The sequence below is a fragment of the Lepus europaeus genome, chromosome 20 (genome assembly GCF_033115175.1).
Source record: "Lepus europaeus isolate LE1 chromosome 20, mLepTim1.pri, whole genome shotgun sequence".
Lineage (NCBI taxonomy): Eukaryota > Metazoa > Chordata > Mammalia > Lagomorpha > Leporidae > Lepus > Lepus europaeus.
The window spans coordinates 7,300,223-7,322,122 of record NC_084846.1 but is presented as its reverse complement, the minus strand read 5'-3'; the positions used below and the strand labels follow the sequence as shown (position 1 = coordinate 7,322,122).

The window sequence follows — 21,900 nt, the reverse complement described above, 5'->3', positions numbered from 1 at the left end:
GAGTGTGACTCCCTCCGCCCGGCACCTGCACACACAGCATCTGCAGGGGTATCAGACCCACCTCCCACCCCAGGGTGAGATCCTGAGCCCGTGCAGCCACAGTGGGCGCTCCCGCCCCGAGGCCACGGGTGAGGACGCTGGGCGGTGAGGACGCTGGGTGGTGAGGACGCTGGGCGGTGAGGACGCTGGGCGGTGAGGACGCTGGGTGGTGAGGACGCTGGGCGGTGAGGATGCTGGGTGGTGAGGACGCTGGGTGGTGAGGACGCTGGGCGGTGAGGACGCTGGGCGGTGAGGACGCTGGGTGGTGAGGACACTGCACCCGGGCTGGACACAGGCAGGCTTTTCATCATCAGGGCTCTGGTGTGGATGGAGGTCCCCGGACCGGTCCCCCACAGACACCGAGGAACCAGGCCATCTATCAGTCCTCTGCCAGTCATCTATGTATCTATCAATATTTCATCTATCAATCATCTGTCCATGCATCTATCATCTACCTGTCGTCTATCTACATAGCTATCCATCTATTGATCATTCTATATCTCTCCATCCATCATCTATGTATCCATTGTCATCTGTCAGTCATCTGTCTGTGTACTTATCATCTGTCTATCCATCCATCTCTTCTGTCATCCATCCATCATTTACCAATCACCTATGTACCTGTCATCTATCCATCTCATCTATCAATGTGTCTACCATCTACGTATCTATCAATATCTCATCTATCAATCATCTACCTGTCTGTCCATCATCTCACCTGTCATCTCTGTATCTTTCCATCTATCATCTATCAATAATCTATCAACTATCTGTATATAACATCTACCTACCCATCCATCATCTATCCATCCATCCATGCACTATCTATCATCTAATCTCTGTCTTCTGTCCCTCTACTATCCATCCATCCATGTGTCTATCTGTCCATCCATCATCTATCCATATATAATTTTTTTTTGACAGGCAGAGTGGATAGTAAGAGAGAGAGACAGAGAGAAAGGTCTTCCTTTTTGCCGTTGGTTCACCCTCCAATGGCCGCTACGGCCGGCGCATCTCGCTGATCTGAAGCCAGGAGCCAGGTGCTTCTCCTGGTCTCCCATGCCGGTGCAGGGCCCAAGCACTTGGGCCATCCTCCACTGCCTTCCTGGGCCATAGCAGAGAGCTGGCCTGGAAGAGGGGCAACCGGGATAGAATCCGGCGCCCTGACCGGGACTAGAATCTGGTGTGCCGGCGCCGCAAGGTGGAGGATTAACCTGTTAAGCCACGGCGCCGGCCCTATCCATATATAATTACCTATCATCTATCCATCTATCAGTCATCTACCTACCTATCGTCTGTATCTCTCCGTCCGTCTACCCATCCACCCCTCCATCATCTGTCAATCTTCTGTCTTTCCATCCACCTATCTTCTATTGTATGATATCTGCACTTTGATTTCTTCTGTTACAGTGTGAGCTCTTTGTTTTTTCATCTGTGGTGCTGGGCGGGGGTGGGGTGGTTGGGAGGCAGGATCAGCATGATTCTTCCTTTGCTCCGCCCCTTCTCCTCCCCAGCAACCCCCAGACCCATATTCTATATCCCAGTCCCTGTGCCCAGAGCCTCATCCCCCCGCCCAGGACCGGTCTGACCCCTCTCTGCTCTCCCAGTCTCAGGGCCTCCTATCCAAGTCCACCTGCCCATGCCTCTCCTCTGACACCTCCCATAGCTCCCCAGGTCCTCTGTCTCGGTCCTCTGCCTGCTCCCTCAAACCTACAGCCTGGGAATGAGCATTTAGCATAGCAGGTGAGACAGCTGCAACTCCTATCAGAGTACACAGGTTCGATTCCCAGCTCCGGCTCCTTGTTACTGCACAGCCTGGGAGGCAGCAGGTGATGGCCCAAGTCCTTGGGTCCCTGCCAATCACGTGGGAGACCCAGCTGGAGCTCCTGGCTCCTCGCTTCAGCCCTGGCCATTGAGGGCATTTGAAGAGTGAACCGCCGGACGGGCCACCTTCTGTCTGTCTCTCTGTCTCTCAGATAAGTGAATAAAAAAACTAAGAGGCAGTGATGCCCTCTGGGCCCTTGTCCCTGCCGGTCCCTGCCCAGGAATGCCGGGACTCTTGGCCTCCTCATGCTGCAGGCTCTCCTGCTTCTCCCCCAATGCCCGGTGCCCCTGTGCCTTGCCGTGGGTTCCCCAAGCCCTTCGCGTGCCCCAGCCCTCGCCATCCGCTGCTTGAGATGCAACTCTGCCTGTGTGTCTCCCTGTGCTGTCCAGGAGTGCCTGGGGCCGGACCGGGCCTCTGTGTGTGGAGTGGGCGTGTGTGGGGCCAGCCTCCCCTCCCCTCCCCCCACAGGCCGCCCCCTGCCCCTGTGGAGTGGGCGTGAGTGGGGTGAGCCTCCCCTCCCCTCCCCCCCACAGGCCGCCCCCTGCCCCTGTGGAGTGGGCATGTGTGGGGCGAGCCTCCCCTCCCTCCCCCCCACAGGCCGCCCCCTGCCCCTGTGGAGTGGGCATGTGTGGGGCGAGCCTCCCCTCCCTCCCCCACACAGGCTGCCCCCTGCCCCTGTGGAGTGGGCGTGTGTGGGCGAGCCTCCCCTCCCTCCCCCACACAGGCCGCCCCCTGCCCCTGTGGAGTGGGCGTGTGTGGGTGAGCCTCCCCTCCCCTCCCCCCCGCAGGCCACCCCCTGCCCCTGTGGAGTGGGCATGTGTGGGGCGAGCCTCCCCTCCCTCCCCCCCACAGGCTGCCCCCTGCCCCTGTGGAGTGGGCGTGTGTGGGTGAGCCTCCCCTCCTCTCCCCCCCACAGGCTGCCCCCTGCCCCTGTGGAGTGGGCGTGAGTGGGTGAGCCTCCCCTCCCTCCCCCCCACAGGCCGCCCCGCAGCCCCTGTGGAGTGGGCGTGTGTGGGTGAGCCTCCCCTCCCCTCCCCTCCCCTCCCCCCACAGGCCTCCCCCTGCCCCTGTGGAGTGGGCGTGTGTGGGTGAGCCTCCCCTCCCCTCCCCCCCGCAGGCCACCCCCTGCCCCTGTGGAGTGGGCGTGAGTGGGTGAGCCTCCCCTCCCCTCCCCCCCGCAGGCCGCCCCCTGCCCCTGTGGAGTGGGCGTGTGTGGGTGAGCCTCCCCTCCCCTCCCCCCCGCAGGCCACCCCCTGCCCCTGTGGAGTGGGCGTGAGTGGGTGAGCCTCCCCTCCCTCCCCCCCACAGGCCGCCCCGCAGCCCCTGTGGTTCTCGGACTCCGTGGCAAACCTGCGGAAGCTGCATGAGCTGCCCTGGCACCTGCTGCACGCGGGGCGCCTGGCGGAGCTGAAGCAGGAGGTGCTGGGTAAGGAAGGGGAGGGGGCGGGTCCCGTGGGTGCCCCCACCCCAGCCCCTGCCTGCGGAGCCTGGGAGCACACAGAGTTCACGTGGGAACCGTGGCTGCTCCCACAGGAGCCGCTCTGCCTGCAGGCATCTTCAGGGTCGGGGGCGGTGCCACTCAAACTTCTGTGTGCAGGACACGCCCACCCCAGAGAGGGATCAGCCCCGGGACACGCCCACCCCAGAGAGGGGTCAGCCCCGGGACACGCCCACCCCAGAGAGGGATCAGCCCCGGGACACGCCCACCCCAGAGAGGGATCAGCCCCGGGGGGGGGGGGGGACATGCCCACCCCAGAGAGGGATCAGCCCCGGGGGGACACGCCCACCCCAGAGAGGGGTCAGCCCCGGGACACGCCCACCCCAGAGAGGGATCAGCCCCGGGACACGCCCACCCCAGAGAGGGATCAGCCCCGGGGGGACACGCCCACCCCAGAGAGGGGTCAGCCCCGGGACACGCCCACCCCAGAGAGGGATCAGCCCCGGGACACGCCCACCCCAGAGAGGGATCAGCCCCGGGGGGGGGGGACATGCCCACCCCAGAGAGGGATCAGCCCCGGGGGGACACGCCCACCCCAGAGAGGGATCAGCCCCGGGGGGACACGCCCACCCCAGAGAGGGGTCAGCCCCGAGACACGCCCACCCCAGAGAGCGATCAGCCTCAGGATGCTGACGGTGCCCAGGAGGGGGCGCTGTACCAGGACAGCGTCTCTGTCATCCATCCATTTGCCATATATCCGTTTGTCATCTATCATGTTTACCTCATTATCATGTATCTATCATATTTATCATCGATGTACCTGTCTATATCCATCATCATCATCTATATATCATCTATCATACACCCACCCACCCATCTGTCATCCGTCCGTCCACGTTGACCCACCCACCCATCTACCCACCCATCCATCATCCATCCGTCCATTGTCCATCCGTCCACGCATCACCCATCCACCCACCCATCCATCGTCCATCGTCCATCCGTCCACGTGTCCACCCACCCATCCATCATCCATCCGTCCATTGTCCATCCGTCCTCGCGTTGACTCACCCATCCATCCACCCATCCATCGTCCATCCATCCATTGTCCATCCATCCACGTGTCCACCCACTCATCCATCGTCCATCCGTCCACCCATCCACCCACCCACCCATCGTCCATCCGTCCATCATCCATCCGTCCATTGTCCATCCATCCACGTGTCCACCCACTCATCCATCGTCCATCCGTCCACCCATCACCCACCCACCCATCTACCCACCCATCCATCATCCATCCATCCATCATCCATCCGTCCATCGTCCATCCGTCCACGTGTCCACCCACCCATCCATCATCCATCTGTCCATTGTCCATCCGTCCTCGCGTTGACTCACCCATACATCCACCCACCCATCGTCCATCCATCCACGTGTCACCCACCCACCCATCGTCCATCCGTCCACGCGTCAACTCACCCATCCATCCACCCATCCATCGTCCATCCATCCATTGTCCATCCATCCACGTGTCCACCCACTCATCCATCGTCCATCCGTCCACCCATCACCCACCCACCCATCGTCCATCCGTCCTCGCGTCACCCACCCATCCATCGCCCATCCGTCCATTGTCCATCTGTCCTCGTGTCACCCACCCACCCATCACCCACCCACCCATCGTCCATCCGTCCTCGCGTCACCCACCCATCACCCGTCTCTCCCCCACCCGTGTGCGCCCCTGGGATTTGCAGCCCGAGGGGATCCTGTCCCAGGAGATCCTTGGCAATGCCTGCCCACATTTTTGATTGGCGGGCGTCTGGTGGGCGGAGGCCACTTCCTGCCATGTGGCAGCTCAGCCCTCACCCCCCGAGGATGATCCAACCCCTTGATGTCCAGAGGCTGGCCGCCCTTGCGAGCCCCAGGAGGCCCCGGGGCTGTGGCGGGGCAGGGGGGAGGCGAGCGCTTCCCAACCCCTGGTCTGCTGCAGGGAACCTGAGCTGGATTTCCTGCCGGGCGGAGTCGGGGGGCATCGAGAGTCTGCTGGACGACTTCGACCTGTGCGCCCCTGCCCTGGGCTGTCCCGAGGCCGACCTGATCCGCGGGGCCCTGCAGCTCTGCCGCCCCGCCGTGGAGCTCCGGGGCGCAGGTGAGCCGGGCTGCGAGGCTGCACCTAGCACGGCTGCCTAGAAGCCGGGTGTTCTTTTGCACCCTCACCGCTCTTCCTGCTATGCCTTTGGGTTTCCTCGCAGCACCGGCTTCTAGAATTTTGCATGGAGCCTGGGGGGGTGGGGTTGGAAAGCAAGCCCCAGCAAAAAGCAGTGTCCTCCCAGGGACCAGAGCCTCCTACAAAGGGCTAGAAGGTGGCGCCATTGAAATCTGCACTTATCAGACGGGTCTTCCAAAAGCTCGTGTGACACGGGTGTTGTGGAAGAAAGGTGTGCACGGATTTCAAAATTTTTTTCGCACCAAAAAAAAAAAAAAAAATCATCAGGGCAGCTGTTCAGCCCCTAGAGGTTATCATGCCCACAGCAGAGTCCCGGACCCCACCCCCCACCCCCCAGCTGCGGCAGGGCCTGGGAGGCACCAAAGCCAGGAGCCAGGAACTCCATCAACGTGAGTGAGTGGCGAGGACCCAAGCGCTTGAGACAATGGCTGCTGCCCCCCCCCCCCAGGCTCTGAGGCTGGAGCCAGGAATCAAACTGGGGCGTAACTGCTCGGGCAAATGCCACTCCTGGGAACATGGACTCTTTTCTTTCTTTTTAGATTTGTTTACTTGGAAGGCAGAGTGACAGAGAGAGAGAGAGAGAGCGCCAGAGAGAGCCAGAGAGAGCTCTTCTATCTGCTGGTCCACTCCCCAAAGGCCAGAGGCAGGAGCCTGAAGCTCCATCCGGGTCTCCTACAGGGGTTCAGGGGGCCCAGCACTTGGGCCATCCCCCGCTGCTTTCCCAGGTGCAGTAGCAGGGAGCTGGATTGGAAGGGGAGCAGCCGGGACTCGAACCTGCGCTCCCATGTGGGATGCTGGCGTCACAGTAGCACCTCCACCCGCTGCAGCACAGAACCAGGCAGGCTTCCCTGGAAGTGGCCTTGGGCAGGAGTGCCCGGCTTAAGGGAAGATTTAAAACCTCACCTCTCGGGGTGGGCATTTGGTACAGTGGTTAAGATGTTACTTGGGTGGCCGGCACTGTGGCATAGTGGGTTAATCCCCCACCTGCAGCACTGGCATCCCATGTGGGTGCCGGTTCGAGTCTCGGCTGCTCCACTTCCGATCCAGCTCTCTGCTATGGCCTGGGAAATCAGTGAAAGATGGCCCAAGTGCTTGGGCCCCTGCACCCACATGGGAGACCCAGAAGAAGCTCCTGGCTCCTGGCTCCTGGCTCCTGGCTTCGGCCTGGCCCAGCCCTGGCTGCTGTGGGAATTTGGGGCATGAAACAGTGCATAGGAGTGCTCTCTGTCTCTTTTTCAAATAAAATAAATGAATGCAAACTTTAATTTAAAAAACCCAAATCTCAGATCGCTCTTTGCAAAAACACCTTGATTGAGCTCCTGGCTGGTTCTAGCGCTTGGAGGAGTTGCAGGAACGAATGTCTCCACCTGAGGGCGCTGCGGAACAACCACGCAGTCCCCGCGGAGTACTTCCTGGGGAAATGGAATTTTAAAGAATTTTATATTGATGCAAATAAATATGTATTTTTGAAATCCATGCATTTTTCCCTTAAAAAGGGATTTATTTAATTTTTTAAAAGGGCGATAGAGAAAGAGAGAGACAACTGGATCACTCCTCAAATGCCCACAACAGCGGGGGCTGGGCCAGGCTGAAGCCAGGAGCCAGGAGCTCCATCCGGGTCTCCCACGTGGATGGCAGGGGCCCAAGGACTTGAGCCACCCCCTGCTGCCTCCCAGGCCGGGCATCGGCAGGAACCTGGAATCAGAAGTGGAGCTGGGACTCGAACCCAGGCACTGTGCTATGAGGCCGGGGGCACTGGAAGTCAAATGCCCACCCCCTTAGGAATGCTTTCAGTGGGGGAAGAGATGATTGGCACCAGAAAGGGGGAGGGAGGGGACGCTGTCCAGGCAGCGGGCACAGCAGGTGCAAAGGTCCTGGGGCTGGAAACCGTGTGGTGCCCTTGAAGCCGGGGCAGGCGCGTCTGCATAGCTGATGGGTAGACGCCTCTCCTCTTCCTCCCGCAGACCCTGCAGGCAGTGGAGACTCGGTGTTGGGGGGCAAGGGGGGCTGCACACAGGTGCCCTAACCCACATTTCCCTGTGTTGTAGCGAGAAGCATCCTATACACAGAACTCCTGGCCAGGCTCCATTTCTTCTCCACCTCGCACCCAGCGCTGGTGGGGCAGCTGTGCCAGCAGGCCCAGAGCTGGTTCCGGGCATGCCCACACCCCGTGCTGGTGCCCCTGGCAGGGTTCCTGCAGCCCCCGGGAGGTCCCCTCCGCGCCACCCTCACCGGCTGTCACAAAGGTGAGTGGAGCAGAAGTCCCCCTGGGGCCCCGAGCCACCTGCGGCCAGCGCCTGCTCTCTGGGGCTCCCCTCTGCCCATCAGGAGGCCACCCCGGGGTCGGCGCCCTCTGTCCTTCCCCCAGCATCAGTACAGCCAATGAGCGCACAGCTAGGGGACGCCCCCCAAGGCTGCCCCTCAAGGAGCTTAGCGCCATCTTACGGGCACTTGTTGCAATGCACAGGCTCGTGTTAAGAAGCCTGGAAGCCGGGGTTCAATGCCCGGCTGGCACCAGAGAGGCTGCTGGGACCACACAGTGTGGGGGAAAGTGGGTTCCGTTTTTGGCATCTGTTTGTCTTCCAATTTGCGTCCCATCTGTCCATCTAACTTCCCACCCAACCTCTCAACCTGCCTTCCACCATCCACCCATCCTCCCCCCCTTCCGTCCATCCGTCCTACCCCGGGGGAGGAGTGACGACACAGAGCAGGGTGCGGGACTGAAGGGGGTGAAGTCACCCAGCGCCCAGAGCTCTCATGTGCCCGAGGGAGGGACGTCTGGAGCTCAGGGAGGCTGATTCGGGCGCTTGGCGCGGATGGAATGTCGCCAGAGAGCGGCCGCTGACCTTATCGTTGTTTGTCCAAGCTCCAGCGTCTCAGTTTTGCAAGGGCTGGGACAATCTGCCTTCAGCTTTCCTGACCCGACGTCTCAGCGTCCCAGTCCCTCAGGTGTCCCCAAGCACAAGTTAACCTGTTGCTGTGCCCGCTCAGCCCACACATCCCTCCCTCCCCCATCCCTCTCTGCTGTCCATCCCCCCTCCCATCCCCCCATCCCTCTCTCCTGTCCATCCCCCCTCCCATCCCCCACCCCACCCATCCCCCATCCATCCACCCTCCCATCCCCCATCCCCCCATCCCCCATCCCCCCACCCCCATCCATCCCCCCATCCCCCACCCATCCCCCATCCATCCCCCCATCCCCCATCCATCCCCCCATCCCCCCATCCCTCTCTGCTGTCCATCCCCCCTCCCATCCCCCCATCCCTCTCTCCTGTCCATCCCCCCTCCCATCCCCCATCCCCCATCCATCCACCCATCCATCCCCCCATCCCCCATCCATCCACCCTCCCATCCCCCATCCCCCCCACCCATCCCCCATCCATCCCCCCATCCCCCATCCATCCCCCCATCCCCCCATCCCCCCACCCATACCTCCCTCCCCCATCCCTCTCTCCTGTCCATCCACCCTCCCATCCCCCCACCCATCCGTGTTTTCATGTTCCATTATTCATTCTTCTTCTTCTTCTTCTTCTTCTTCTTCTTCTTCTTTTTTGGACAGGCAGAGTTAGACAGTGAGAGACAGTCAGAGAGAAAGGTCTTCCTTCCAGTGGTTCACCCCCCAAACAGCCACTATGGCCAGAGCTACGCCAATCCGAAGCCAGGAGCCAGGTGCTTCCTCCTGGTCTCCCATGCGGGTGCAGGGCTCAAGCACTTGGGCCATCCTCCACTGCCCTCCCGGGCCACAGCAGAGAGCTGGACTGGAAGAGGAGCAGCCGGGACTAGTATCCCGCACCCCAACTGGGATTAGAACCAGGGGTGCCGGCGCCACAGGTGGAGGATTAGCCTAGTGAGCTGTGGCACTGGCCAAGCTTTTGCTTTTTAAAAAAGGATGTATTTATTTATTTCAGAATCAGAGAGAGAATTTCACTTGCTGGTTTATTACCCAAAGGGTTGCAACAGCCAGGGCTGGGCCAGGCAGAAGCCAGGAGCCAGGAGCTCCATCTGGGTCTCCCACAGGCGCAGGGGCCCCAGCGCTGGGGCCGTCACTGCCGCCCCCCCGGGTGCCTCGGCAGGGGGCTGGATGGGAAGTGGGGCATCCAGGATGCAGACCGGCCTCCCAGCACGGGACGTGGTGTTGCAAACGGCAGCTTACCCCGCTGCCTCACACACCCGCCCTGGGGACATGGAAATCTTGTGTCTCAGCCGCCGGGCTGTGTGCACATGCCTGGACTCAGTTTTCTTATCTTGCACTGAGCCCTCGCCGAGGCCCCCCCCCACCCCTGTGGCTGAGCCCTCGCACGCACGTGGCTGCTGACGTCGCCGTGGCCATTTCTTCGTGGCTGCAGGCATCACCGCCCTGGCGTGGAGCCCGGACGAGGAGCTGCTGGTGGTCGGCACGCAGGACGGCGCTGTGGTCGTGTGGGACACGGAGGAGCAGCAAGTGGCGCACTTCCTAAGCGGACACTCGGGTGAGGCTTGCCGAGTGGGGTCGGTGGCCGTGTCTCCTGGAGCCCGTCCACTGAGACCCTGTGTCTGTCAGCTCGAGCTGCCAAAACGAAACAGAAAACACATTTTCCCCGGCCGCACCAGCTCCCCACAGGCCGTCCCTGTAGCTCACTTCTGCAAGGCAGGGCGGTTCTTCTGACCCACTGCCCTGACAATGGCCTCGAGCCACCCCCGAGGGCAGAGCCTCCATGGCAAAGACCACAGCTTGGAAGTACCCCTCCTCTGCATGCTGCAGCCTGGGGGAACACATTCCAGCCCTGGCCGGTCCCGTGCAGAATCCCTTCCACGGGGACTGCTGACTGCTGGGTATCAGGCCTGGCTCCAGGAGCCAAAGACAGAGAACCCAGGGCCATGGGAGTAAAGTTCATTGTTCACTGGTCCTGTACCTATAAATTCTGTGCTTACATTCTTTGTCCAGTTAGTGAGTAGCTTATTTGTAATGTTCTTGTTTGTTCATAAGAACTCTTTGTTTATTAAGGAGAGTCTCCGTTTGTGCTTTATCTGGTGCAAATATTTTCCCCCAATCTGTCTTCCAACTGCATTTTTTAAAAAAAGATTTATTTATTTATTTGAAAGGCAGAGTTACAGAGAGGCAGAGGTTCACTCCCCAGTTGGCCACAACAGCCAGATCAAGGCCCATCCGAAGCCAGGAGCCGGGAGCTTCTTCTGGGTCTCCCACATGGGTGCAGGGGCTCAAGCACCTGGGCCATCCTCCACTGCTTTCCCAGGCCACAGCAGAGAGCTGGATGGAAAGTGGAGCAGCTGGGACTCGAACCAGCACCCATAGGGGATGCCGACGCTGCAGGAGATGGCTTTAACCGCTATGCCACAGCACCGGCCCTGGTTTCATGATTTTTAAATTTTTAAAAATATTTATTTATTTCCATATATTTGAAAGGAAGAGGAACAGACAGACAGAGATGGAGACAGACAGACAGACAGACCACCACCCGCTGGTTCACTCCCCAAATGCTCACAACAGCTGAGCCTGGGTCTGGAGCTCCATCCGGGTCTCCCACGTGGGTGGTGGGGCCGTCGCTCACTGCCTCCTGGGATGTGTTAGCAGGGAGCTCAGCAAAAGCAGAGCAGCGGGGTCGGGAACTGGTGCTGTGGGGAGAAGGGGCCAGATCAGCGCCCCCCACACGGGCACCAGAAGCAGGAAGCGGGTGGCAGAGGCCAGAGGCCCCGACCCCAGCAGGCTGGACCCTTTTACAGCTTAGATGGGCTGGGTGGGTGTGGCAGGCAGCGAGCTTCCCAGTACTGGTTCTTCAGGTTTGGCCGTAGGCTTCCAAACCTAGGGAGGAATGCAGGGACAGGGGTGGGGGTGGGAGAGGGATAGGACTTGGGACAGAGCAGGGCTAACAGGAACCTAAAATGGCCCGGCTTGTGTCCTGGTTCCCTCGGGCATCCCAAGCGGTGGCTTAGCCCACAGTGCCACAGCAGCCGGCTTCACATTTTTACGTGGTCCAAGTGGCCAGTTTTTCCCACTTAAATCTTCCACATTTTATGCTATGCCTTCAAGATTGTAAAAATTTTAGGCAAAAGGGGCGGCACTGTGGCATAGCAGGTAAAGCCGCTGCCTGCAGTGCCAGCATCCCCTATGGGCACTGGTTCGAGTCCCAGCTGCTCCACTTCCCATCCGGCTCTCTGCTGTGGCCTGGGAAAGCAGTAGAAGATGGCCCAGGTCCTTGGGCCCCTGCACCCACATGGGAGACCTGGAAGAAGCTCCTGGCTCCTGGCTTCAAATCAGCCCGGCTCTGGCCATTGTGGCCATCTGGGGAGGGACCCAACAGATGGAAGACCTCTCTCTCTCTCTCTCTCTCTCTCTCTCTCTCTCTCTGTCTCTGTGTGTGTGTGTGTGTATGTAACTCTGACTTTCAGGTAAATAAACAAATCTTTAAAAAAAACAAGAGTTAAAAAAAATTATAGGAAAAAATCCTGTAGTTTTTCTAGGATTATACTGTTTCTACATGTTTATTGAACATACATATTCCTTGAATGTTGTAACTTTTTCTTTAAAAAAATGTATTTATTTGTTTGAAAGGCAGAATTACAGAGAGGGAAAGGGAGAGAAAGGTCTTCCATCCGCTGGTTCACTCCCCAAATGGCTGCAACAGCCCGGGCTGGGCCAGGCCAAAGCCAGGAGCCAGGAGCTCCATCTGGGTCTCTCACGCAGGTGCAGGAGCGCAAGCACTCGGACCATCTTCCACTGCTTTCCCAGGGGCATTAGCAGGGAGCTGGATGGAAGTGGAGCAGTTGGGACTCGAACCTGTGTCGGGCATCGCAGGTGGCTGCCTAACCCACGGCGCCAGCATGCCGGCCCCACCTCCCGCTGTCTCCCTTGAACACATTCGAACGCTGCCCTGGGTTCTTGGATGAGCGGCTGGCGTTGGGGATGGGGCCGGCTCGCCTACCCTGCCCACTGCCTGTCTCCGCAGGAGAGGTGAGGGGCCTGCGGGTGTTCTGCGCGGGCCGGAGCGCCGTGTCCGCCTCCAGTGACCGCACGCTGCGCCTGTGGGACCTGCGCAGTGGCTGGGAGAAGTCCACGCTTCAGGAGGGAAGCCCGCCGGCCCCAGCACCCTGCGCCTGGAGCCTGCACGTGGACGAAGCCGGTGGGGTCCTGTACTCGGCCCCTGGCTCCCAGGTAACAGCTGCCTGCTCGGCTGGGAAGAGAAGCCAGGGCCGGCGCCACCAGGGGGCTACGGATATGGGGGTGGGAGTGAGACGGGCGCACGGAGCCATGGGGGTTTCAAACCTCGTGTTGGATGAGTGACCCTGGTATAAAGTTTAAGATCTCCCCCCCCCAAGTGTTTTTATTTATTTATTTGAAAGGCAGAGTCACAGAGAGCCGAGAGAGAAAAAGAGAGAGGGAGAGAGGGAGAGAGAGAGAGAGAGAGAGAGATATCTTCCATCTGCTGGTTCACTCCCAAAAAGGCCACAAAGGCTGGAGATGGGACAGGTGGAAGCCAGCAGCCAGGAGCCTCATCCAGGTCTCCCACGTGGGTGCAGGGGCCTAAGAACTTGGGCCATCCTCCACTGCTTTCCCAGGAACATTAGCAGAGAGCTGAATCAGAAGTGGAGCACCCGGGACTCGAACCAGCGCTCTGATATGGGGATGTTGCCGGCAGCTTTGCCGTCTGCCTCTATGGCTTTCTAATATAAAACCTGGAAACCGTAAGAAAACGAGTGGATCTCGCATTTACCGGGGTCTCCTGCTGAGATGTCGCTCCCTCCTCCTGACCCCCTTAGATCAGTGCTTGGGACCTGGAATCTGCCGAGCTGGTTTTCCGTGTCCTGGGCGACCCCGCGGACCCCTGGCTGTGCACGGCCGTGCTGGCTTCCCCGACCAGGCTGCTGGCGGTGTCCAGGGGAGGCGTGGTCCGTCTGTGGCACTCAGCCACGGGGAGCCTGCAGGGGGAGCATCGTGTGTCCGGGATCGCAGAAGAAGAGACCCCCACCTGTGCGATCTTGGCGCAGAAGCAAGGGAAGGTGGTTACCGGGTTCAGCGACGGCTCCGTCTCCTTGGTAAGCAGCTCTGGCGCTTAGGGCTACGGCACCAACAGGAAGTCAGCTCCATGGTGCACAGGGGCCCCTAGGAACTGGGGCGCAGGGGGTCCTAGGAGCCGGGGCGCAGGGGCTCCTAGGAACTGGGGCGCAGGGGGTCCTAGGAGCCGGGGCACAGGGGGTCCTAGGAGCCGGGGCGCAGGGGGTCCTAGGAGCCGGGGCGTGTGATCCTAATTTATTGACTTGAGATGCAGAGAGGGAAGGCACTCCCATCCAATTGTTCAGTTCTCAAATGTCAGGTCAGAGCCAGGCACCCGGGACTCAATCCCGTCTCCCGCGTGAGTGTCAAGGACCAGTCCCCCGCCGCCTGCCGGGGTCAGCGTCGGCAGGGAGCTGGAGTCTGAGCTGGGACTGGAACCCGGGATCCAGTGTGCGACGTGGGCGTCTTAATCAGCAGCTTTTTATTTTTTTTAAGGATTTATTTATTTTGAAAATCAGAGAGAGAAAGAGAGAGAGAGAGAGCGCGCGAGCTTCCATCCGCTGCTGGTTCACGGCCCAGATGACTGCAACAGCCGGTGCTGAGCCGGGAGCCTGGAGCTCCATCCGTGTTGGGCTTCTATGTGGGCACCAAGGATCCAAGCATTGAGCCATCACCTGGTGCCTCCCAGGGTGCACATCAGCAGGAAACTGGATCAGAAGCAGTTGGGGCCGGCGCTGTGGCACAGCGGGTAAAGCCGCCGCCTGCAGCGCCAGCATCCCATATGGGCGCCAGTTCGAGTCCTGGCTGCTCCACTTCTGACCCAGCTCTCTGCTGTGGCCTGGGAAAGCAGTAGAAGATGGCCCAAGTGCTTGGGCCCCTGCACCCGCGTGGGAGACCCAGATGGAGTTACTGGCTCCTGGCTTCGGATTGACGCAGCTCTGGCCGTTGCAGCCAACTGGGGAGTGAACCAGCGGATGGAAGACCTCTCTCTACCTCTCCTTCTCTCTCTCTGTAATTTCACCTTTCAAATAAATAAATCTTAAAAAAAAAAAAAAAAAAAGCTACACTAACTCTGGGGACCAAGCTTCCCCCACCCTGCACCCTGGGCATTCACTCAACCCACACCTGCGCCAGAGCTGCTGCCTGTCCGTCCTCCGTGCCGGCTGCCTGTCCGTCCTCCGTGCCAGCTGCAGAGCCCAAGGGCTGGGAGGTCCCTGGCCCCTGAGTGCTCACAGCCACAGCGATGCCGCCAATAACGGAGGAGCCGCCACTGGGGAGGGCTGACCGGGTCGCAGAAGGACGGGCTGACGGGCGCCCGGCCTGTGCGCAGGTCTCGGCTGAGGAGGACAGGCTACTGGAGAAGCTTCCGGACGTCGTGGGGTTCCTGGTGCTCTCGGAGGACGAGTCCCTTCTCGCCGCAGGTGCGAGCGCCCCAGGCTCAGGGCGCGGGGTGTGGGGAGGGTGCAGACTGGGCTGGGGGTGTCACACCTCGGAGCCCCAGCGCTGGCTCCTGACCCCAGCTTCCTGCTCCTGCAGGCCCTGGGAGGCAGCAGTTGGGTCCCTGTCACCCATTCGGGAGACCTGGGTGGAGCTCCCGGCTCCTGGCTCTGGCTCTGGCCCAGCCCCGGCCATTGTGGATATTTGGAGAGTGAACCTGCGGATGGGAGCGCTTGCTCGCTCGCTCTCTCTCTCTCTCCCTCTCTCTCTTTTCCCTCTGACCCCACTGCCTCTCCAATAATTTTTAACATCTCACAGGGGACATAAGCACAAAAGAAGAAAAATAAGGCTTGAGGCACAAAATTAAAATCAGGCTTAAAGCCAGAGACAAGAACTCCCACCCACGGTCCACTCCCCAAGTGCCTCCAACTGCTGGGGCGGGGCCGGGCGGGAGCCAGGGGCTGGGAGCTCCATGAGGGTCTCCCACGTGGGTGCAGGGGCCTGAGCGCTGACTCCTAGAGCCTACGTTAGCAGTGCCCGAGGGGGCACTGGAACCCGGGTGGCCCCACGCGAGACGCAGGTGTCGTAACCGCCCAGCCCAACACCAGCCTCAGCGATGAGTGACAGCCAGGGACCCCACTCCCAGCCTGGTGTCCAGGGCTTTTGCCCTCCCCCCCCCCCCCACTGCGTCATAGCCAGCGCTCCAGGAGTCTGTGGCAGGCAGGAGTGGAGTCGGCAACCCCGGTGCCGTTCCAGGCTTCGGCAGGTGGGTGCGCATCCTCCTGGCTGACGGGCGCGGCTTTCACCGGTTCCTGGCCACCGACCTGAAGCACGAGGACGTGGTGGAGACGGCGGTGTTCGGCCCCCAGAACAACCTGCTCGTCACGGGGTCCCGGGACGCGCTCATCCAGGTATGGGGAGACCCAGGCCCTGCCTCCCCACCTCTGTATCAGAAAACATTTAATTTTTTTTTTAATTTATCTCAAAAGCAGAGAATTACACAGAGGCAGAGAGAGAGAGAGAGAGAGAGAGAGAGAGAGAGAGGTCTTCCATCCCCTGGTTCACTCCCTAAATGCCTGCAAAGGCCGGAGCTGTGCCGATCCAAAACCAGGAGCCAGGAGCTTCTTCCAGGTCTCCCACGCGGGTGCAGGGGCCCAAGGACCTGGGCCACTTTCTACTGCTTTCCCAGGCCACAGCAGAGAGCTGGGTCGGAAGTGGAGTAGCTGGGACTCAAACCCGCACCCATGTGGGATGCTGGCGCTTCAGGCGGGGGCTTTACCCGCTGCGCCACAGCACCAGCCCCAACTTAGGAAGGTTTATGAAAGCAGTTTTGATCGTGCAGATCCCCTGGAAGGACCTAGGAGGGGCGGGGTACCCTCCTGGGGTTCCCCGGGGACACACTTTGAGAACCGCTGTGCATTGGCTGTGGCTCGGGGTGAAGAAGGTGCAAAGATGTGAAAGCCTCGGGCCACAGCCCGAACACCCGCCTTGGGGGCCACGTGGGCCCCGATGGCCTCCTGAGCTGGGCGGGTCCCCCCCCCCCCCGTCTTCCAGGTGTGGAGTCTTTCGGAACAGGGGAGACTTCTGGACGTCCTCCAGGGCATTGGGGCCCCCGTGAGCCTGCTGGCCCGCGCTGGGGCTTTGGTGGCATCTGCCTCCCCACTCTCGTCCTCCTGCCAAGTCTGGGACCTCCGGGCCGCTCAGAGACCCCGGGCTGCGGCCACCTTCCCCGGCCGCACGGGGCTCACCGCCGTGTCCCACGACGGCAGCTTCGTGTACTTCCCCAAGGTCGGGGAGCGGCACGCCGTCAGCGTCTGGGACGTGGCGGAAGGTCTGTGAGACGCACGTGGGGTCGGGGGTGTGGGTGAGAAGCGAGGGCCCCTGTCCCAGGCTGCACGACCCACCCGGGGATCTCAGCGCTGACAAATTACTTGGCGGAGTGAGGTCGCAGCCCGCTGGGCGGCTTTTAAAAATCTGTAGTGACTTGAGAAGGCGGAGAGAGAGAGAGCGAAAGGGAGAGGTCTTCCATCCATTGGTTCACTCCCCTACATGCCTGCAACAGCCAGGGCTGGGGTCAGACTGAAGCCTGGGGCTCCATCCGGGGCTCCCACCTGGGTACCAGGGGGCCACAGTCAGCCTTGGGCTTCAGATGCCCACATCCCGCACTGGAGGGCCTGGGTTCGAGTCTCGGCTCCGGCTCCTGACTCCAGCTCACCCCACTAATGCAATGCCCTGGGAGGCAGCAGGGGGTGGCTCCAGTGCTGGGCCCCCCGCCACCCACGTGGGAGACCCGGATGGAGCTCCTGGCTCCTGGCTTCAGCCTGGTCCAGCTGTAGCCGTTGTGAGCATCTGGGGAGTGAATCAGCGGATGGAAGACCTCCCTCCCTGCCTCCCTCCCTCCCTCCCCCCTCCCTCTCCCTCCCTCCCTCCCTCTCTCTCTCTCTCCCTCCCCCTCCCCCCCCTCTGTCCATGCCACCCCCCCCCCCCCGCAGGTGAAGAACAAGACGCCCTGGACACATCCAGCGAGGTCCGGTGCCTGGAGGTGGCCGAGGAGGCCAAGCTGCTGTTCACGGGGCTTGCTTCGGGGGTGGTCCTCGTGTTCCCCCTGCACTCCAGGCAGGACGTCCTGTGCATCCCCCCTCCCGAAGCCCGCAGAGCCGTCAACTGCATGGCCTTGAGCAAGAGTGAGAAGTGGCTAGCCGTCGCCTACGACAGTGTCGTGCTGGTGCTGGCCATCGGCCCCGGGGAGCCGTGCCCGGTCATCGAGGGCCCCACGTACACCGTCTCCCCCGGGCTGCCCGAGCCCATCGCCAGCGTGGCCGTGCTGGCCGACTCCCGCGTGCTCTATGGCACGGCCGCCGGCGGCCTCTTCCTCCACGAGTGTGCCAGTTCCCGGGGGTTCCCGCTGGAGGCCCACGGGAGCCATGTGGGCTGTGTGGACGTCAGCCACGGGGAGCAGCTGGCCGTGAGCGGGTCCGGGGAAGCCCTGCTCTGCCTCTGGGACCTGCAGGTGCGCAGGTGGAAGTTCCAGATGAGCTGCACGGTGCGTGAGAAAGCTGATAAGCAGGGGGCGGCGCCGGGGCAGAGCAGGCTCCATCCGGGTCTCCCACGCGGGTGCAGGGGTCCGAGCACTCGGGCCATCCTCCAGGACTCTCCCAGGCGCATCAGCAGGGGGCTGGATGGGAAGTGGAGCAGCCGGGACTCGAACCGGCAGCCCCATCATTCCAGAGCGCTTCCCACAGCGACCGTAGAACTAAAGGGACGGAAACAACCAATCCTGCTCCCCGATGCTTCCAAGCCCCGCCCTCACCCCTCTGCACCCCCATGCGGTCCCCCTGGGATTAGCCACCCCACCCCGGGGTCGGTCCCCCGGCCTCCTGCAGCCTCCGTCTGTCTGTCCCGCAGAGTTCCTACTGCGGGGGTGTCCAGTGCGCCCGCTTCTCCAAGGACGACGAGTACGTGTACGCGGGCATGAAGGACCGCTCCCTGACGGTGTGGAGCGCGCTGGACGGTGAGCGGCGGCTGCCGGGCCGGCGGGGGGCTTCGCTCTGCACAGCCCGGCCCTGCCTGGGACCCTTGCTCGGGCCCCTCTGCCCGAGTGTCTCAGTCTCGGGAGCTGTTTATGAGCCCACGACCCTGCTTCTGGGCCCCCACCACCCGGTGCACCTCCAGAACACCCGCCCTGCGCGACCCCGCCCCTCGACCCAGGTGACTGTGCCGCCTACTGTGCGCACTGCCAGGGTGGGAGAGGCGGGGTTTGGGTGTTGAGCTGCGAGCCAGGATCTCACACGAGAGGCCCCTAGGGGTGGGAAGAGAGGGGGTTCAGGCCACAGAGAGCTTTATATATATATATATATTTATTAATTTGAAAGAGTTACAGAGGGGGTCATCCATCCGCTGGTTCACTCCCCAAATGGCCAGAACTGGGCCAGGCCGAAGCCAGGAGCTTCTTCCAGGTCTCCCACGTGGGTGCAGGGGCCCAAGCACTTGGGCCACCCTCCACTGCTTTCCCAGGCCACAGCAGAGAGCTGGATCAGAAGTGGAGCAGCCGGGACTCGAACCGGCGCCCCTATGGGATGCCAGCCTTGCAGGCCGCGGCTTTACCCGCTGTGCCGCAGCGCCGGCCCCTCCACCACCTGCAGGATTCCCCTGCATAGCCAGGTTCTGTACTGCAGATGGAGTTTTGCAGCCGCAGTGGCGAAGTTTCAATGGGAGCCGAGGAGGGGCCTTGGCCAGCTCACGCTGCGCGGGGCTGGGCCGTCGCCCTCCCTCGCCTTCTCTCATCTGTGCTGTGTCCTCGCCTCCCGCAGGCACCCTGCTGGCCGTCCAGTTCGTCCACGCCGTGGTGGACAGAATCATCCCCACGGCCGGGGGCTTCCTGGCCCCCAGCAGGCACGGGTATCTCATCCGCGAGCGTTTCCAGCGCCCCGCGGCGAGAACCGCGCAGCAGGAGCCGCTGCACGCCTTCCAGAAGGCAGCGTGGATGGTCAGAGCCAGGCAGAGAGAGCAGCGGGCGGCGGCCGCGGGAGCTCCGGAGGCCTCGGGGTCGGAGCGGGCCCCGGGGAAGGAGCCCACGCCCAACAGGCGCTCACAAGTCTGCGTGATAGTGTAGCCACCCCGTGAGCCAGCCGCCGCCAACCCGGCCCAGGCCGAGGAAGCGTGTTTGCGGGTGCATACCCAGCCTCGAGGCCCCACAATCGCGCATCCCGGGCCCTGCCTCCTCCCGCGATTCCCTCCATCCCCAGGGTAGCAACAGGATGGCCAATATGGCGGCGTCGCTAAGATCGAGGCCCAAGACCGGAAGTTCCCGCGGAAGTCCCGACCCTGACTGCACTGCTGTGGCTCTGATTGGCTCCCGCGCCCATCCAATTACTGTCTTCGGAAGAATGCGTCACTCTGATTGGTTGGGCTGATCCAATGCCCGCCTCTCTGCGGCTAAGATGGCGGAGATGACAGAACCACGTGGTCTGAGAAAGGAAGTGGGTGTCCCCGGGAGGGAGATGGGGGTGCTGGCTTGGCGCTGGGTGAGGGCGACACTGCCCAGACCGCTGATGTGGGCCCCAGAGGGGCAGGAGTCTGTTGTGTCCATTTTACAGTCGAGCAAACAGCCTTTTGCACACGTAGCTGTGATCTGCTCCAGGGCACAAGTTCAAGGCGTGGAAGAGCTCCGAGAGCCAGGAGCCTCGTGTGTCCCGGCCCGGGTGGGGTCCCCTCCCCCCCACTGTAGTCTTAGAATCGGGGCCACGGCGCGGCGGGTAGCAGGCGCGGATGCCCACGGCCGGGGGCCAGCAGCCATCAAGGTGGACTCCAGGCACCCCAGTGGGCCAGAGCAGGGAGTGGGGAGCCGGCGGGAACGTGCAGACTCTAGCCCAGAGCCCGCGGGGCCTCCCTGTGTAAGCAAAGCCAGGGACCCACTGTCGTGCGGGCTCACGTGGGCACCTTGGCCTGCCTGTCTCCTGGGTGAGCTGGCTTCCTGATTCAAGCCGCTGTCCATCCCTAGTCCCTGGCTCCCAAGCATTGCAATAAAGATGCTTTAAAAAAAAAAAAAAAAAAACCCTAGGCACGGGGCTGGGGGGCGCTCTTGGAAGCGCGGAAGGAGCCGCTCACATCTGCCCTTTTGCTTGGGGGTCATGTGCCGTGTGCAAGGTCAGTGTTCCGGCACCTTCCATCCTGCACGCTCGGCTCTGGGCCTTCTGCCAGAACCGACCGGGACATCCACACTTGCAGGCGGCTGTCCGCCCTCCCGCTGCATTCCAGCCCAGCGTCTCGGAAACCTGCGACCTCACGCATTCGGTTCCCAAACCAGGGTTCCCAGGGGGACCTGCGACCCTCAGCCTCCAATTCCGCTTTCCAGCTCCGCGCCCGCGTGCCGGGCGGCAGGTGTCGGGGAGTCCGAGGTGTGCGCGCACCCTGCGCCTGACCTACTCCAGAGGGGAGCCCGTGAGCACAGGGGCTCACCCTCGGGGCTCCACCCGAAGCTGACATAAGTGGGTGCCGAGACCCCGCGCGATCCTCTCCACAACTTCCTGTTTAAAATGTCTTTGCCTGAAGCAGGACAGCCTCACCGAGCATCGGTGCCCCGGGTGTCCACGTACACAGGTCTCACGCATGGGAATGAGGTTTTAGGAGTTAGTTTATTGGGGCCCGCGCTGTGGCATAGCGGGTTAAGCTGATGCCTGCAGTGCTGGCATCCCATATGGGCGCCGGTTCGAGGCCAGGCTGCTCCACTTCCCATCCAGCTCCCCGCTAGTGTACCTGGGAAAGCAGTGGAAGATGGCCTGAGTGCTTGGGCCCCTACACCCCCCGTGGGAGACCCAGAGGAAGCTCCTGGTTCCTGGCTTCAGATCGGCCCAGCTCCGGCCAATGCAGCCATCCAGGGAGTGAACCGGTGGATGGAAGACCTCTCCCTGTCTCTCCCCTTTGGCTTTCAAATAAATGAAATGAATGTTAAAATTACTTTTATTTATTTACTTAAGAGAGAGAAATCTTTCATCCACTGGTTCATTCCCCAAATGGCCTCCACAGCCAAGGCTCAGCTAAGCTGAAGCCAGGAGCCAGGAGCTCCATCCGGGTCTCCCACGAGGGTGCAGGGGCCCAGGGACTTGGGCCGTCTTCCACTGCTTTCCCAGGCCACAGCAGAGAGCTGGGTGGGAAGTGGAGCAGCCGGGACGCCCCTGGCATTCCCATGGGACGCTGGTGTTCCTTCCAAGCAGTGGCTTAACCCGCTGTGCCCCAAGGACAGCCCCAGGCACCTGCATGTTCCCTGGTATCTTAATCACTAGGCAAAAGTCCCACCCTTGCCGGCTTTTCTTTTTATTTTTTAAATAGCTTTTTTCTTTGGAATGCAGAGAGACACAAAGATAACTTCCATTCCTCAAATGCCTGCAATGGCCAGGGCTGGGCCAGGCCACAGCCAGGAGCCAGGAGCCAGGAGCTCCATCTGG

The 21,900-nt window shown here is 61.4% G+C and overlaps 1 protein-coding gene across 1 annotated transcript in view; it reads left to right on the top strand.

Moving 5' to 3' along the window:
• The window catches only part of NWD1 (NACHT and WD repeat domain containing 1), a 38,733-nt gene extending 19,165 nt beyond the window's left edge, over positions 1–19,568 (top strand). Inside the window, exons 8-19 of the mRNA XM_062178334.1 lie at positions 3,173–3,290; positions 5,293–5,451; positions 7,578–7,775; positions 9,876–9,998; positions 12,474–12,679; positions 13,285–13,560; positions 14,850–14,940; positions 15,713–15,867; positions 16,511–16,787; positions 17,449–17,999; positions 18,362–18,467; positions 19,267–19,568. Coding sequence (XP_062034318.1) covers positions 3,173–3,290; positions 5,293–5,451; positions 7,578–7,775; positions 9,876–9,998; positions 12,474–12,679; positions 13,285–13,560; positions 14,850–14,940; positions 15,713–15,867; positions 16,511–16,787; positions 17,449–17,999; positions 18,362–18,467; positions 19,267–19,568 — 2,562 coding nt within the window. The remainder of the gene's footprint in view (positions 1–3,172; positions 3,291–5,292; positions 5,452–7,577; positions 7,776–9,875; positions 9,999–12,473; positions 12,680–13,284; positions 13,561–14,849; positions 14,941–15,712; positions 15,868–16,510; positions 16,788–17,448; positions 18,000–18,361; positions 18,468–19,266) is intronic.
• Positions 19,569–21,900: the final 2,332 nt, after the last annotated feature.